At 56.2% G+C, this 16,449-nt stretch overlaps 1 protein-coding gene across 5 annotated transcripts in view; it reads right to left on the bottom strand.

The window, feature by feature from the left end:
* The window catches only part of EPHA8 (EPH receptor A8), a 120,756-nt gene that overhangs the window by 14,321 nt on the left and 89,986 nt on the right, over positions 1-16,449 (bottom strand). For all 5 annotated transcript variants that reach the window (XM_059716221.1, XM_059716222.1, XM_019495293.2 and 2 more), the window contains 5 exons: positions 6,678-6,833; positions 4,889-5,224; positions 1,201-1,325; positions 841-1,003; positions 604-700 (listed from right to left, as the gene is read on the bottom strand). In XM_059716221.1, coding sequence (XP_059572204.1) covers positions 604-700; positions 841-1,003; positions 1,201-1,325; positions 4,889-5,224; positions 6,678-6,833 — 877 coding nt within the window. The remainder of the gene's footprint in view (positions 1-603; positions 701-840; positions 1,004-1,200; positions 1,326-4,888; positions 5,225-6,677; positions 6,834-16,449) is intronic.

The raw sequence follows: 16,449 nt of genomic DNA, 5'->3' as shown, positions 1-16,449 counted from the left end.
CATGGAGGAAGCTCATCTCACAGCCCACCCTGCCTGCTCTCTCCCATGCACCTTTGTACTTTGGTTTAGCTGGGGACCCTTCATGTGTGTTGTCCCAGGCTAACCACAGCTGAGCTCAGAGGACAGCATCACAAACCCCAGCACCGAACAGTGACCATCTTGGCTTCCCAGTGCACATTTCTGCAGTGGCACTGCACTCCTGGAGGGTTCACGGCAGCTCACTGCACAATCCCCCTCTCTTCTAGGACCCTCTTGCATGAAAGGGACCCTGATGTCTCATCTCCCTCTCTCCAAGGCCACACTGCTGCCCCACAGCATGTGGTACTTAACCTCCTGGAAGTGGAGAAGGAACAGTGGCCAGGGTCGCTCTCCACATCTGTCTGCAGCTGCAGACAGGGAGAGAGTGGAGCTTGGTCCCTTTTGGACCAGCTGCATGCTCTGCCATGCTGGCTGCTGTGCAGTTGATCTCAACAAGGCTTCACTTGCTTTGCCAGGCAGAGAAGAGCTCGTTGGCAGAGCGCTCTGGCCTGGGGCCACACCACCCACTGCCCCGCTTCCAGGGAGAGCTGGTTTAAGCTAGAGAGAGCTCAGCATATCGCCTACCTCTTCTTGCAGATGAGAACCACCAGCAGCGTCACGAGGCCAGTTATCAGGGTCAGACAGATCCAGACGATTGTCATGGTGTCGTACCGGAGAGCGACTGGAAGGGAAACATCACAAAAGTGCTAGCTAGATGGGAGCATCTGGAGTAAGGAGCCCACCCACGCACCGGAGAAAGCCTGCTGTAATATGTAATGCCTTGCTACTCCTTTCCACCTCTCCCTCCTTGCCCTCACTCACCTGGTTTCCCAGTCTCCACCTCCACGATCTGGCTGAATCTTCCACAGCCGGCAGAAGTTCGCGCCCGGACCTGGAATATGTAGCGGGTCGCTGGCTTGAGACCAGAGACGGTAGCACTGGTGCCTTTGGATTTCAATGTAGAATAGCTCTGCATTTCCTTGTCCTGTTGGAGCACAAAGCAGAGATCTCACCGAGACAGCTCTGAGACCAGGAGGAAGGATAGGGGAGTGAATGTAGTCCTTGGTGTGAGACTGGCTTGTAACAGTAATTATACCACGGACCGTGTATCACAAGCAATAACACTGTATTAGTCTAGCGTGCTGGGACTGTTTGGGCCCAGACAAGCATATCCACAGTTACCTTCTCGTAGTACTTGATCTCGTATTCCAGGATGATGCCATTTGGCTGGTCGGGCTCTTGCCATAGCAGCGTGACGCTGTTCTGGCCCGTGCTCTCCTGGCGGATCATCATCACCTGGGAGGGGGCTGCAAACACGGCAGAACATCAGCAACTGGATTCACCCCCCTGGACAGCGCGAATCTCCCTGGACCCCGCGTGCCAACAGTTCTTTGCAACAGAAGAACGGCTCTATTATTTTTCTGCAGTCGAGAAGTGAGCGAAAGCAGAGCTGGCATTTCCTGAGGGGTGCTCTGAGTCTAACGAGGGGTGTCTGGCTCTAAAACATCTGCGAGCCGCTGCTCTACAGGTCTGGCTGGGCTGCGGCAAAGGCTCCAAGGAAGCACTGTCCCTAACAAGTCTGATCAAGCACGAGCAGATGGAGGGAAGCTCCACATGCAACGTGGCGCACCCCAGGGGACACTGCACTCCCCGCTTTCTGTGCTCAGGCCCATGGCGACATAAACCAGTGGTGTGCGACTCCTCCCCAGATGTTCCTCCTGGTTAGGAAGGATCAGCCGAAGGGCTGTTCCACCCCCGGCGTGCGCCACAAACTGCACTGGTATTACATACATGTGGGGAGCATCCAGACTCACCCTTGTACCTAGTGAGCGGGAAAACACCCTAGTGAAAGGAAAGAGCGTGTCCATACTACAGCAACTGCTGTGTAGTTTAAACATATTGGAGCTGGCTCGGGTATGGATAACAGTCAACCCCTGGCAACACAACTCTGAGCAGCTGCAGACCGCAGAGGTGGGGAGATGCTCAGGCAGCGAGCCTCTCGGTGATACTGCAGTAGGCTGTTCTTGCCATCTGAATGAGGCAGATCAAGCTGGGCTACCTCCATGATGCCTTCACAGTGTAGACATACCTCACAGCTATGCAGAAAACAGCCCAGGGCACGGCTGCACTGTAAACGCGGTTCACACACAAACCATCAGCAGTGACACCGCAACTCTGGGCCATGCCTGAACTCCACCCCGGCATTTCCAGACTCCAGAAACTATCCCGTGATAATCCCCGGTGATAATCCCCTGCAGGGCTCAAGACAAAGTTGCTGAATGAGGCAAGAGGATGGGGGAAGGTGAAAGATGAAGCACTACCTGCATGCAAGTGTAGTGAGAGGCTTCTCTCTAGGCTAGACATCATTGCAAGGATGCACGTTTGTCCTTTCCAACAGGAAGCCAAAGCTTCAGGTGCAGACAGGATGGAGTCAATCCTTGTGCTGCCTCCCCTGCTAGCTCCAGTGAATATTCCTTCGACATCACGTTGAGTCTCTGCTCTCTCGTGTATTCAACTGGACCCCAAGTCCCCGCCTTGCTCAGCGCCAGGGAGTCGTCAGGTTGAAAGCTCCCCGCAGGCCAGCAAAGCATTGCTCACATTCTTAGCGAGCGAGCTGTTTTGTGCCTTCAATCCCAGGCCTCTTCTTTCCCTGCAGGGTTCCTTCGAACCCCGCTGTCTGCCAGAGTCGTGCCGCGGAGCAGGACAGCTGGGATGCTGCACAGACGCTGCCGCTAAACTCCAATTACTACCGAGGTACCTGGCCCTGCTGGTTTCACGGTGCCTGCTCAACACTTAACTTCCAGGAGGGAAGCTACATCAGGAGTAGTCCACCTCCCTCCCTCTGTGCAGCCAGCCTACACGGACATCTCCGGAGCGGCCCTCCCAGTAGCACAGGAGGGATGCAGCTGATCAGTGCGGGGCCAGGGCCAGGAGGGTGGCAGGGTGGGGGTCTACAAAAGAAAGTTTACAACCAACTCCCTGGCTGGGGCTGGACCAGCGCAACTCCTGTGACTGCTCCAGAGCTACTCACAACGGCCCCGCTGAAAAACAGCCCTGCACTGCTCTCCAAACAGTGCTGGGTGGGTGGGAGAGGCAGGCCCCTGCCCTGGGGTGGTGCCTGGATGGACCTGCAGCCAGGTCCCATCTTCTCCAGGACCTGGGGGACAGCTGGGAAGACCTGTCTGGGATGGGAGGTTGTTTCTCAGCAGGAGATTTGAAAAAATAGGACATGCATGAGAGAGGCTTTCCCTAACAAACGCTGTTGTCACCTGCCAGCGGCTGGCACTGCTGGGAGGTGGAAAGAGAGCACTAGGCAGGGCATGAACTTCTGTCTGGCCCTTTGGGATGGGAGGAGAGGGCTGGGAAGGAGCAGACCTAAAGGTTTGTGCTCCTTAGTGTCGCTCGTCTACATGCAAATGCCCTGTGTGCCTGTGCCCCCGGGGCGACGGGGTGCCCCCGCAGCAGGACAGATGGAGGGATAAATGGAGAGGAGGCGGCCTGCGAGGGCTGAGCGAGATGAGAAGGATGAATCTCTTACTCGCGGAGGTGGGTGTCTGCCAACAGCAGCTCTGCTGCAACCCACACACTGCTCGTGTCCCTCATGCCAGCATCACGAGGGCTAAGGAGATGCGCACAGTCCCGCTGGCCCCATCTGAAGTGGTCTGGGTTATTTCTCACGGACCCCTGTGTGGAAATTACTGCCGTCTCCATGGGCAAGCCACATCTGCCCACCAGCTCCACACGCAAAGACCAGAGAGGGGTCATTAGCCAGGTCAGTCTGAAGTCTAGCAGAAGGCAGGGTAGAGGTGCCCCTTATAGACTAACTGAACCAGAGGCTTGTCAGATGAAGTGAGCAGCTGTTCAGGAAAGTGTATGCAGCTCTGATTCAGTTAGGCAATACAGTGCACCTCTGCTCTGCCCTCGGTACGAAGACCATGTGCAGGGAGACCCTGGGCTGCCTTCAGCACCAGAGCATTGGCCCTGCAGGCAACTGTTCGGCACTGAATAATAGCATAACAGTTGCTATGTGCTGGGCCAGACCCTCGGTCCACCTGGCCCAGTCTCTGGTGTCACAGGGCAGCAGAGGAGGCTGGACGGGAGAGTGAACTGGGTCTCACCAGGATTTTTTCCCGTTCCTCTCTCTCGTGCAGCCTCCAGTACTTCAGGTCTAGGAAGCTCCGATGCAGAAGCCGTACCCCTCGCTCCCGTGCTCAATAGCGACTGATGCCCTTTTCCTTTAAGAACGCGTCCAAGCCCTTTGTGAATCGGGCTGAACTCTCCCCTGCACTGGGTGGCAACAAGTCCCACGGTTTCATTACGTGTTGCATGAAAAAGAACGACCTTGGGGGTTGGACCCGATGCTCTCACGAGGTCCCTGCCAGCCCTGATGTCTATGCGATCTATAGTGTTCATTTTAAACTGACCCCCCACTCGTTTCATGTTGTGACCCTCGTTCTTGCATTGTGAGACGCCGTAAATAATAAATCCCTATCGACTTTGTCTTTGCCGTTTAGTATTTTGTAAACCCTTCCCAAATATCTTTCCTAAACCAAGCAGGCCTGGTCTCTGTAGTCTTTCCTCACATGGAAACCCCTCCAGACTGCTCATCATCCTTGTTGCCCTGCTCCAGTTCGTCCATCTCCTTGCTGTGGTGCGGGGGCCAGAACTGGGCAGTGTGCAAGGTGTGGACACACTGGATGTACAAAGGGGCACAATGCTATTGTCGGTTCTCTTTACAGTTCCCCTCCTGATCACCCCTAGTTTTGTGCTCGCCTTTGAGGGCTGTTGGCTCTTCGGGGGGAGGCGCAACTGGAGCCGATACCAGAAGACGTGGGCCGCCACGCTGTCTGGCGACGTCCGTTTCTCCTACCTGCCTGGTTCGTGGTGATGTTGGCCACTGCGAATCTCCTGGGCTCCAGGCTGAGGTCGGACACCCCGTTGACAGCCTCCACCCAGAAGGAGTAGTTCGTGTGGGCCATGAGGTTGGTGACGGTGAGGCCCCCCTGCACCAAGCTCATCTGCTGAGGGACGAAGCGGATGCCGTTGCTGCACGTCTCGCACTGGCCCAGGTCCCACGGGCAATGTCTGCAGACCACGTTGTACATGATGTCGGCTCGGCCTCCCTTGTCCAGCGGCGGGCCCCACTCCAGCGTCACTGAAGTGCCGTTCACGCTGGAGATCAGGTTCACAGGAGTAGAGGGGGGGCCTGGAAAGAAAGCAGAGATCCAGGCAGATGGGAAAGGGAAGGGGCTCTGGGAAGTGGCATGGTCCAAAGCCCCCCAGCCCAGGGGCGGTGTGCTCTGCAACGGAGAACAGAGACCGGCAGGGCGGCCAGAGGAAGACGTGCCCTGCGCGTCCGTGGGGGGATATCACTGCGGAGACGCGGGCTGGCCGGAGGGAGACATGCTCTGAAGAGAGAGAGCAGTGATTGAATGGGCAGATCTGAGCGCATGGAAACCGCCTGCCTTCCCTGGCATGTCAGCACCTCGCAGTTGATCTGCCGCTTCCAGAGACAGCACAAGCCTGTGCAAGGGAGACAGGCTGGGCCGAATGGGAAAGCATTCCCCTTCCTGACACGATGGAGACAAAAGTATATGCTTTAGCACTGGAGACAGGAAAATTAAACAAGAACATCCTTTCAACAGCATCATCAGCACACGTGCACACACACACGCACACACATTCCCCAGCAACCAGACACATGGATGCACAGACACACACAGCCCTTCCCCAGACACACACACCTCCTCCACAAGCACAGGCAGATACACAAATGCACACATCCCCCAGAAACATGCACACCGCTGGGCACACAGATGTATGCTCTCACACAGGTACACACAAGCACGCACATACGCACCCCAGAAATGCACACCGATAGGTAAAGAGACATGCACACACTCATCCCCCAGAAGCACAAATGCACAGCTATACAAAAAACACTCCCCCCCGCAAAACCATGTACACACATCACCACACTCAGTCATTCCTCGGGGCCACACGCCCAGGCACACAAAAAACCCCCCAGAAGCACACATGCACTCCTCCCACAGATGAAGCAGCTCACATGGCAAAGAACCAGGGAGAGAAACTTGCCACTGACAGAGACACAGCCTGCAGACGCTCAGAGAGCCCGAGACACACGCACCCGGGGATGCAGCCTGCCCACGCGGATCTACAAATACACATGCACCTGTAGTGATGCAGGCACGTGTTCACGCCTCCTCTGCACGGCCACCCAAGGAAAACCCCACGCAGACCCCAGGGCACTCGGCATGCAGCCCGCAAGGCCCTGTCCACACTAGGAGAAAGGCACAACAGCTAGCGTGCCCCCCAGCTCCTGCAGGCCAGGCACCCTGCAGCTGTAATGAGTGAGCTAGTTGTTCGGACATGGGGGTGGGCATGCCCCCCTGCTGCCGTAAGCACCTGGCAAAGCTCCCACCGACTCCAGCATGTCTAGGAATCGGTTCCTGCAGTTTTTAATGCGTTTCCCCCTGGGCACCAGTGCATGCATAGTCTCTTGTTGCATGGAGCGGCTCTCTCCTGCACCCCCACCCCAGTGCTGTCCCCCGGGCACATCTTTATCCAGGCTCTGGCCCCTTCGTGCTGTGGGGCAGGCGGGCATCTGGCCAAAGCTCGGCTGGGTGGAGGATACTCACGGGTGCAGGCTGCCGACGGAGGGTCCTGTGCTGCCCGGTAGTAGCTGCTGTCACAACGGCACACCTGGGCACCCCGGCTCTCTGAGTGGCTGTGCAGGGGGCACTTGGCGCACAGCTGGTCGCCGGGGGCTGACTTGTAAAAGCCCAGCTCACAGGCTGCAAAGAAAGGAAGGGGAAGGGGTGTGAGGGTAGGGCTCAGCGCATGCACGCTGGCTTGGTCAACCCCACCAATATGAAGCTGAGCAATCCCAAGGTGACATAGTTTGGCTCCCGACTTCCCCGCTTGCTCTCTCCTCGGGGACCCTCCCTGCTGGAAACACTGGCTGGGTAATAACACACAAGGACTCCGCGACAGTAAAGCTAAACTGACTCGGTATTGATTGAGACAACTGCATACCAGTGCCATAATACCGCAGCCTGTTCGGTCTCCCATTTCTGCAGACGAGCTGGCTCAAGCAACTTGCTTTCACCCTCATTCATCCACACCCTTCCTGTGCTCCCCCCAGGTCCCATGCCAGTGCTATGGTTTTCCTTTCAACAGTTTTTATCCTTGTACGCTGTGACATTTGCTGGTTTTGTGTTGCTCGCATGCCTCATTTCCCAAAGCCAGTGCATGGCTGAAGGTCCTTCTAAATCCCCCTGGTCCCGGCCTTTGCCCAGTATGTTTAGGGAGTAGGGAGCAGGCATCCCCTGCCATCCCATGGTTGTCTTTGGTTTGTCTCCACCACCACCCCCGGGAACCTCTGTCCTGCTGCAGCCTCTCCACTGTGTTGTGGGGTATTTGGCAGCTGGACCAGATCGGCTCACCTGTGCAAAGGTGCCTCTGCCTTTGGCTGTCCAGCCCACCCCTTCCCGTGTCCTTGGGAGGGTGTATGCCAAGGAGGGACCCCTTCCTCTCTCTTCCTGCAGCAGTGGGCAACAAAGCCATTCTTTTCCCCATTCCCCTTGCGCCGTGCCTACATCTGCCTTTTATCTTGTCTGCGAGACAGGCACCGGGCCCTGACGCCTGCCTTCTCCATCACCCGTCTCCATCTCCTCCTGGCGTCCTGCAGCTGGAGCTTGTAGGCCGGTCTCTACTAGAGGCTGTCCTGGTTCGGAGCCTTTTTCTGCACCGGGCCGTTCTGCCACACTTGACATCCAGAGGCGTTTCTCTAGGGTTAGATCCGTTGCTCCCAGCAGTCTCGTGGGTGAATTATATGCCCCACGAATGCAAGACCCATCTCTAAGGGATTGCCACAGTTACACGTGGGCCCCGTTATGCACATATCCATCTCCTCGTCTGTGTTTTCGTTCTGGGTAAAAGATCTTCCTTTTGGCTGTCTCCTCCTCTGTGGGCAAAGCACTCATCAAACACGGCCGTCATCTTTTCCCCCAGTGAAATAGCAAAAAAATTCTCTCTGCATCCTTACCTTGATCCCCCGGAGTTGTTTCCTCTCTGCCTTACACCCAGTTCTGTAAACATGCTCGTTTGTGCTTCCCCGGTTGTGCAAAGGTTTTTGTCTGGAAATCCAGCGTTCCCAGGGGCCTGAGTCTTTCCACGTTGCAGTGCCAGTTGTCTCTGCTGAGCTGGTGACGGCTGAGTTGTTTTCCTAGCACTCGCTCTCTTCTTGGCTGTAGGTCTCATTCAACCCGAGCGCTGCCAACATGCCCAATGTCCCCCTTGCTTGATAATAACATGAGAGGGCTCCGAGCTCGCACAAAAAAGCTGTCTCTTTATTAGGAGAACTACCTGGAGAAGTGCTGCGAAGGCAGGTGGCATTCTCGCTGTCACACACGGGAACTTCTTGGTGTCTCTGTAACAACCGGCAGGTTCCCGGAGGGTTGGGTTGGGAGCTGTAGGGGATGATTTTGGGGGTGATACCAGGAAGCTCCACGCACGGGGGCACAGTGCAACAGCTGTGAGTGCATGATGCACCTCATGGCTGCAAGGAGCAGCAGCAGCGAAGACAGTGCACTTAAATAAGGATCCCGGTTGCTGCAGTCTGAAAAGCGCCCCTTTGTGAACGTGCAGAGCTTGGTGCATGAAACCTCCTCCAGGACTCTCCCCCCGGCCAGCTGCGCTCCCCTCCGAGCTCCGTCTGAAAAATGCCCGGTCCTCGTTGTTTAAACACACTGCATTTTCAGATGCGACTAACCTAGCAAAACGGTGATTTTTGGTGCCGCTTTGTGACGTGTATCGAAACAACGCATAACGTGTACGAGCGCCCAGGGCTGGGTCGCCAGGGTAGGAGGTGAAGGAGTGACATGGATCCGTTATGGCACCATCCCCAGTCCCCTTTTCTGCCTTCTCCCACGGCCGGTTTGGGAGGAGTGCAGATGCCCAGGAGCGCCTGAGATCATTCTGGATAAAAAGAGAGGAGTGCGGGGAGAGGGTGAGGGCAGAGACCAACTCAAGGCTGGCTTTGCTTCCTCCCTCGTGCCTCCTAGCTGCTGACCCCTTCTTCTCCCAAAGCTGCTGTCAGCATCTCCTGGCAGCTCCCCAGAGACATCTCAGCTCTGCAGTGAAACGGAGAGAGGAGCTGGGGGTCCAGAGCTGCTGAAGGAGGATCTTCTCCCCCTCAGCACCAGCCACGGCTGCTTCTCCCTTTCCTGCGTGCATTCATTCACCGCCTGCCCCAGCCCCAGCCCCGAGCGGGCTGCCAAAGAACGGCTCTGGCCCAGAGAGCGAGGTCTCCTTCCCTCGTCCCTGATGCCGTCCGGGTGAGCAGAAGCAGGTTACCTGCAGCCCCTCCGTCTTGAGGCACGCTGGGTAGCTGCCCCCAGTGCTTGTCTAGCGGTAATGGCCACATGGTTTCGTCAGGAGTGCTGCGATATTTGCTGGTCCCCGACTGCAGGCGAACCTCGGCTCGTGCTGAAATACAAGGCAGTTTCTGGCTCTCTTGGTTGCAGAGGAAAGCCTAAAATTGGGACCTGAGCATGGTCCCAGCAGGGACGGAGACAGCTTCTTCAATCCCAGGAGCTTTAAGCCATTCCAGGTAGTTTCAGGGAGTGGGGTGATGATTTTGGGAGGTGTAGGTTCGGCCACACTGCTTGGGCACCTACCTCTGGGAGTGCTGGCCTCCAACTTCATTTCCTCGGGGCCAGCCCTGCTTGCCAGTACTCACCTTCTCTTCAGGACACGGAGAGGCCGATGCTGGTTTGGTGGGTGACCTCCCACAGATGATCCTACAAAGCCAGGCTCTTCCCTCCCAGCCCCAAGAGCGGGGCACCCTCTGCCTCTGGCCAGAGCTGGCCGGAGGACGATGCTTGTCCCCTGGGTCTGTGCTTTCTCTCCAAGGCGCTGGAGCTGATCCCCAAACATTTAATGAGGGGCAGCGAAGTCAGAGCCAATTTGTCACTGCTTGCGACTCCCATCTATCTGGCGGGTAGGATGGGAACACAGTGCACGACAGATTTTCATTGAGCGGGGATTGTAATCGTTTAGAATTTAATGTTGTAAAGAAATGTTAATTACCTGTGGCAATGAGTCGCATGTATTTGAGATGTAGTCAAGGGGAAAATCGTGCTAAATTACCACTGTTTATGCATATTCCACATCAAGCGCAACAATGCGGGGTGAGCCGAGGCGCGATTAGCTGTGGTTGGTGTGAGCACACGATGGTGTCTGGACCGGGGACATGTCAGACATTGGGCCTTATCCAACAGAGCAGCTTTTCATGGGCCCAAAGCAGCTGGAGCAGCCCGGGGAGTCTCGGACCAGACCCGTGCTGGAGCTAGAGGGCTCCGGTGCCAGGACAGGGTCCAAGTCCAAACTCGAGCCTGTCCCAATGCTTTGCCAGGCATGTGGGAAAATGCTGGCGCCAGGCTGGGCTAGGCTTGAACCTGGGGTGCCGGATGGTATACATTTTGCTGTGTTTCATATTTCCTCCAGGTGTAGAGGGATGTCTTCCTGCTGTGGGAGATCACAGAGCGGGGTGGGGAGCTGTGCCTGTTAGGACTGGCATGTCTAATTCTCACTCCTCTGTCTCTCGGCCTAGCAGGCCCCCGACATCAAGAGGAACAAGCATTTAACAAGCCAGGAGAGAGCTGGCCGTGGAGAGAAGTCTTCCAGAACTGAACAGACAGGAAGAAAGAGGGCTCTGCCACCCTCACCCTGACCCCCACAGGAAGCAATGGGATGAGATCCCAACCCCCCTTGGAGGATTCAGCCAAGGGACAGGTTCAGAGCAAACGTTTCTTGCTCTGTTCAGTCCAGCTGCATGTTTCCGTCTGTCAGGAGAGCTCTTTCCAGAGTCACCTAGGACAGGATGGGATTTATTACTTACTTTGCTGTATTTAAATCCCACTGGCCTGCGTGCCGGGGTGCACACAGCCACGTGCAAACCCCACCTGCCAAATAAATGACCAAAAGTCCCCACTTCTCCACCTGGGCTCCCTTTCTGGAATGATAATGGCTCCTACGTGACTCACTCCCTCCTGCCTTGCCCTCAAAGCCCGGGTGCACGGGCAGGCCTAGCAATGTTTCCTGGGATCCACGGGCTGGGTTGGACTTCAGCCTGGTTCATGTACGGAGGAAATCTGCCATGGGAGGGCAGAGGCCATGCCAGCCCTCACTGGGGCCAGGACCTTGCATTGAATGCCAAATTTCTAGGCAGTCTTAGGGTTCGAGGAGCTGATGCGCCCCAGATCTCGGCTGTGGCGGTCCATCAGCATCCCCGCCCAGCTTTGCCGGGGCATTGCTTGTGCCCCCGGTGAGGCCTGAGGTCTGCTCGCCGCCTAGGACAGCAAGCTGCAAACCTCGAACCAACGTCTCGGATTATTTATCCGAAGCAAAGGTTAGCTGCAGTTACAGCCCCTCATTGTGAAAACCGTGTCACCAATGGCATGCATGCACGCACACGCACGGAGCATGCACAGCTTAACGTGCATAGGAAAATTCCAGCTCCAAGCATTTCTGGCTGTCCCCCAAAGCATACCCACACCCCAAAATGCCACATTGTTTAGGTAGGTCCCCAGTTATGATGCGTGCTCATCGTGGTTCCTCCCACGTGGCCCCTGTTGCTGTGAGTGGCACCAGTGGCACTTGGGTCCTCTCTGCCCACCCTTCCCTATCGCATCAGCTCCAGGCTCCTCGTCACAGCCCCTGCAGGCACCAGGCAGCCCCCCGGAGCTGACAGTCTTCTATCAATAAACACAAAGTGTGGGAAGGGCTCTGCCAAGCCATCTGTAGCTTGGTCCATTTGTTTCCCTCCCTCTCCATCCTCTGGGGACAGAATAACATCTGCTAATAAGCTGGCAGGATAGCAGAAATGATAGATGAACCTGTCAAGGAAACGATAGCCAAGAATGAGCCGCTCTGCAGTGTCCAAGTTGGTGTTTGGGGGTAGCGCTCTGCATATGGCAGCAATTTGGGGAGAAGGAGAAGCTCCTTTCAGTCTCTGGATGTGGAGCAGGAGCTTGGGGCCGGACTCTGTCTTGCCTCATTTCTCCTGCAGAAGCATCCCAGACAGGCGTGTGCAGGAGCGAAGGGCATAGCTGGGTGACAAGGAGTAGAAAGGACACTGGGCTCGGCTCTGGGAGCTGGTTTCATGGGCTCTTTCATTTACTGGTCAGTCAACGAAGCAGCAAGTGCTGCAAATCAGCAATGGACGGAAAGGGAAACACGTCCCATTTCTGGGTACCCGTGGGTACCAAGGGCACATGCCAGCAGCCAGAACTGGGCAGCGTTCCCAGGAGACAGTTCTTCCAAGGATAACGATGGCATCGGGGAGTGTTTCTAGTGACCATCTCAGCCCTGGCTGGGTTTGACAGTGCAAACCAAGTGGCACCAAAGCCTTGCCTCTCCCACTGGGCTCCAAGGGCTCCATAATCACAAGAATCGTGTCAGGGAGACCGACATGGAAATAAGCCACGTGGGTGTCAGCAGCTAGGATGAAATCTGGGTCTGGGCGGTCCTGACAGCAGTGGGTGGCAGCCGTCAGTGCTAGGTGCTCTCCAGGCTTTGCACCTCCAGTAGCCCAAGTGCTGAAGTCCGATCCATGCACGTGGCTACTCTCACCCCTTTGCTCTTTGGCCACCAGCTGTTTCTGGTTCCTGTGACCTGTGCAGCTGACCATCACCTCTCTCAAGTGGAAATGTCACCACAGCCCAAGGGCCTCCACCACAAGGGCTTGTTACACTGCAGCTTCACGGCTGCCACCCCTATCCCTCACTCACGGTCCCACAGCCAAGTACGGCTGCGAGGGCCGAGCTGCTGGCCAGCCCTCCCACAGGCTTACGTGGCTTCTGGGCACCTCTGGATTGGACGCGAGAGGCTGGTATCAGTGCAAGGCCAGCCCTGTGCAACCACTCGGCCTCCACAAGCTTCCTTCACCAACATTGTTCCCAAAACCGCTGCAGCCAGCAGCCCCGCTTCCACTGCACGCAGCGGCCACAGCCTTCCCCTGCCAGTCATCTGGATGGTGCCCTCCGACCGCTGTGTGTTGCTGCCCTGCCTGCTCCCCCGCTTCAAACCAGCCCCCTCTCCTGTCACTCCTGCCTCGCACTGCTGCACCTCCCGGTCCCTCTCCTCCGAGCAATGCAGCCAGGAGGCAGGCGCCTGTGCCCCGGCCTGGGCACAGCTGTGCACAGCATCGTTCACCTGCTACCCAGGCTTCAGGCATCACCCCTGGCCCAAAAGCCACGGGATAGTCAGACCCAGAGAAACACTGCGACTCCTCCCTCCTATACTGCATCCGCTCGGTTTAAGTTGGGAGTCTGTGTTTACTATTGTACGGTGAATAGCCAGCCGAGTGTACAGGCCTACAACAAGCGGGAGCATCTATTGTGTGTCCTCGTGGGCCTTATGGCAGCAGGGAGAGGCACCATTGCCATTAAAAAAGGATAATGGAGAATTTGCTCCCGTGCGAGCTTGGCAAAGCTTAGGAAGCCCTGCGTGTGAGATTGCCAGCCAGTGACACGTGTGCACAGAAAGGGCATCCAGCACAGCTGCCTGCCAAGCGGACAGCTTTCACAGCCCACCGGTGGAAAAGACTGGGTCCCGGAGGGCCCTGCGCTAGCAGCCATGAATGGAGAAGCGGTTTGTTTTTTGTAGGGTGTAAACGGAGGCCATTGCAGCACAGCCGGGCTGTGGCCCAGCCTCAACTGTACGGCCACCGGCTGTGTCCTCAAGCGGAAGGGAGAGGCCTGGGGCACGTGTCCTTTTTTTCCCCTGTTGTGAGTTTAGTGCTGGCAGAAGTTGCAGGGTTTGCAGCTCCCGCAAAGCAAAACCCCTTTAACCACAGCCCAGGCAAGGCTTCCCCTGCTGCAACGCCCCGCTGCCACGCGCGGTCAACAGTCAGCGTTCCTGCCCAACCGCTTTGGGGGCTTTCAACAAGGGGGCCGCAATGACGTGGGAGGCGTCTGCTTTTGTGACAGCCAAGTCATGGTCTGCTCATCTGTGAGCCAAACTAAACTACGTCCGAGCAGTTTTACTTTAATGCATCAGAAAGCATCTGGAAAACCCGCTCGTGCAAACAGTCGCACCGTTGCAATACAAGAAAGGGCAAAAAACGTGGCATGTACAAAGGCCCGTGGTGACTGTCTGGGGCTGGTGACTTTCCAAAGGTCCTTCTCTGTTTTTCCCCTGTGCTCAGTTAGACCATAAAAGACCCTCGTCTCATAGCTCCCCAGCCTCTCCCACAGCTGGCATCACCGTGCGCCAGGCTGCACTCACCTTGCCTGGATGTAAGCGATGGACAGGCGCAGGGCAGGGGAGACCCACGCGCACAAGGTCCAAAATGGATAAGAGCCAGACAGAAAGTTATAGCCAAAGAATAATTATGGCAGGAAATCATTTTTCATTAAAAAAATAAATAAACGTCATGGAAAAAATCCCATATTTTGTATTTTGTAGGGAAAAAATCAGAACCCCTGACCCCTCACCAAGTCCATTCAGAATGTGAGATTTAGGTTAAAGGAAAAAAAAAAAAAATCAAATTTGCAGAAGTTTCTGACCCCTCACATAAAAACTGGTTTATAAAATCATGATGTTTTTACTCAAAAAAACCCCAAACAACTTTCACGAACAAGGTTTTTAAACCTGGTATCGTTACTGAAACCTGATATTTCTTTTTACTGGCAACGGGTTAAGAAACACCAAAACAAAGTCACCAAGATTTTGACAAGCAAAATCCACCCCAATTTTGCTCAATTGACCATCAAAACTAGTGTTTTGGGGGGGCCAGAGGAGCCCGCGGTGTGAGGCGCTCTCTCCGCTCCCAGCTTCATCCCATAGCCCACAACTTCCAGGCACGAGATCAGTCGTGGCCTCCCTGGCTCCTAGCCCTAGTGCTTTGGCATCATCAGTACTTAGCCTGAGGCTTCACAAACCATGACGCAAGTGACCCCCCCCCATCATTTTGGGGTACCACGGTGTATGCCGTTCATTTCTGAGGGCACCAGGAGCTACTTGCAGCTGCCTCTCTGTGTCCTGGAGGTTTCCAGGCAGTCCTGGCCCTTGGCGTGGGGGGAGCGGGCCGAGCTACGCTCTGTCGAGAGTGATGAAGTCCTCTCGTTCACTGGAAACCTGAGGCCAGTTCAAAAGCCGTGGAGGGGCTCAGCTCCAAATCCCTTGTGCTACGGGCACATTGCAGCATGCGCGGGAGATGAATGGAGTCCCTGAAGCAGACCCAGCGAAGAGCCGGCCCTTGCCAGGGAGCCAGGGCCAGGCTATTGAGCTCAGTGATCAAAGGGCACTGGTAATGCTAGCAGTGTGGGGCTGGGAAGACAAGGACCAAAGCCTTGAAACTGGAAACAAAACCCTCTCATCTCCATTTTCCAGGCCCTTCCTGTCCTCTCCACGGCCTCCCCAGCATCTCTCCGCTGCTGTCGAGCTAACCTCCGCTCTGCCAGCGACACCAGCCATCACCACTTCGGGTTTACATTTTCCAGCCAGCACTTTCATGCGTTCCCCCTCATATATCCTGCACACATGTGCATGCCTCCTTGCCCTCCAGATCCTGTTTCAGGCCCTCCTTTGCCAAGGTACCTCTGCAAAACAGCCTGGCCAGCCAGCCAGAGCTGTAGCCACAGCCCACCCTCCGAGCAGGGCTGTCACCTCCTGTTCTCCTCTCTTTGCGAACCCGCCTGATGCCTCTAGTCTTGGAGTCCTAGAAGCTCCTTTTGTTCCTCACTCTGCTGATTTTTCCTTTCAATTATCATTTACTCATTTTGCAATAGCACCTCAGAGCCTCGCTCATAGACCAGGTCCCTGTTGTCGGAGCAATGTCTCGGACAGCGAGGGCTGGGGGAGAGCGGCTGGTTTAGCGCGGGTCCAGCAGGGCTCTTACCATGCGACCAACCCAGCAGGGGTTGCAATGCACGGGCCACCTTCCCCGCAGACTCCAGCCCCCAAGGCACCGCGGAGGGAGGAAGAGGACGGGCGCAGCAGACTTCTCTGCCGGCCACTTCCGAATGCAAGCGGGTCGCGGCCCGGTGAATGCGACAGGGAGCGACGCGGTGGTAGAAGGATCATGCAGCCTTTGAAGAGCGTCCAGGCAGAGGAAGGAGAGGAGGGAGCTGCGTTTCCCATGCCGCGAAGGGAACAATAACCACCTTCTTACCATGAAACAGGAAACTCTCCAAAGAGGCGGCGAGCGGCAGCGCGGCCCGGGCAGAGAGAGTGCTGAAAGGGCCGATGACATCTCGCCAACCAGCAGCAGAAGTTTCCCGTTCCCAACCTGCTACCTTTGATCTGCCTCACTGGGGACGCGCGCGGGAAGCCTCGGTGCTGTTTCTACAGACGCCCGGTGCTGGAGCCCAGCTGCTCGTGCTTGGAGGCACAGGATGGGCC

Source organism: Alligator mississippiensis, chromosome 13 (assembly GCF_030867095.1).
Source record: "Alligator mississippiensis isolate rAllMis1 chromosome 13, rAllMis1, whole genome shotgun sequence".
Classification (NCBI taxonomy): domain Eukaryota; kingdom Metazoa; phylum Chordata; order Crocodylia; family Alligatoridae; genus Alligator; species Alligator mississippiensis.
This window is presented reverse-complemented; position numbering and strand designations above follow the sequence as displayed.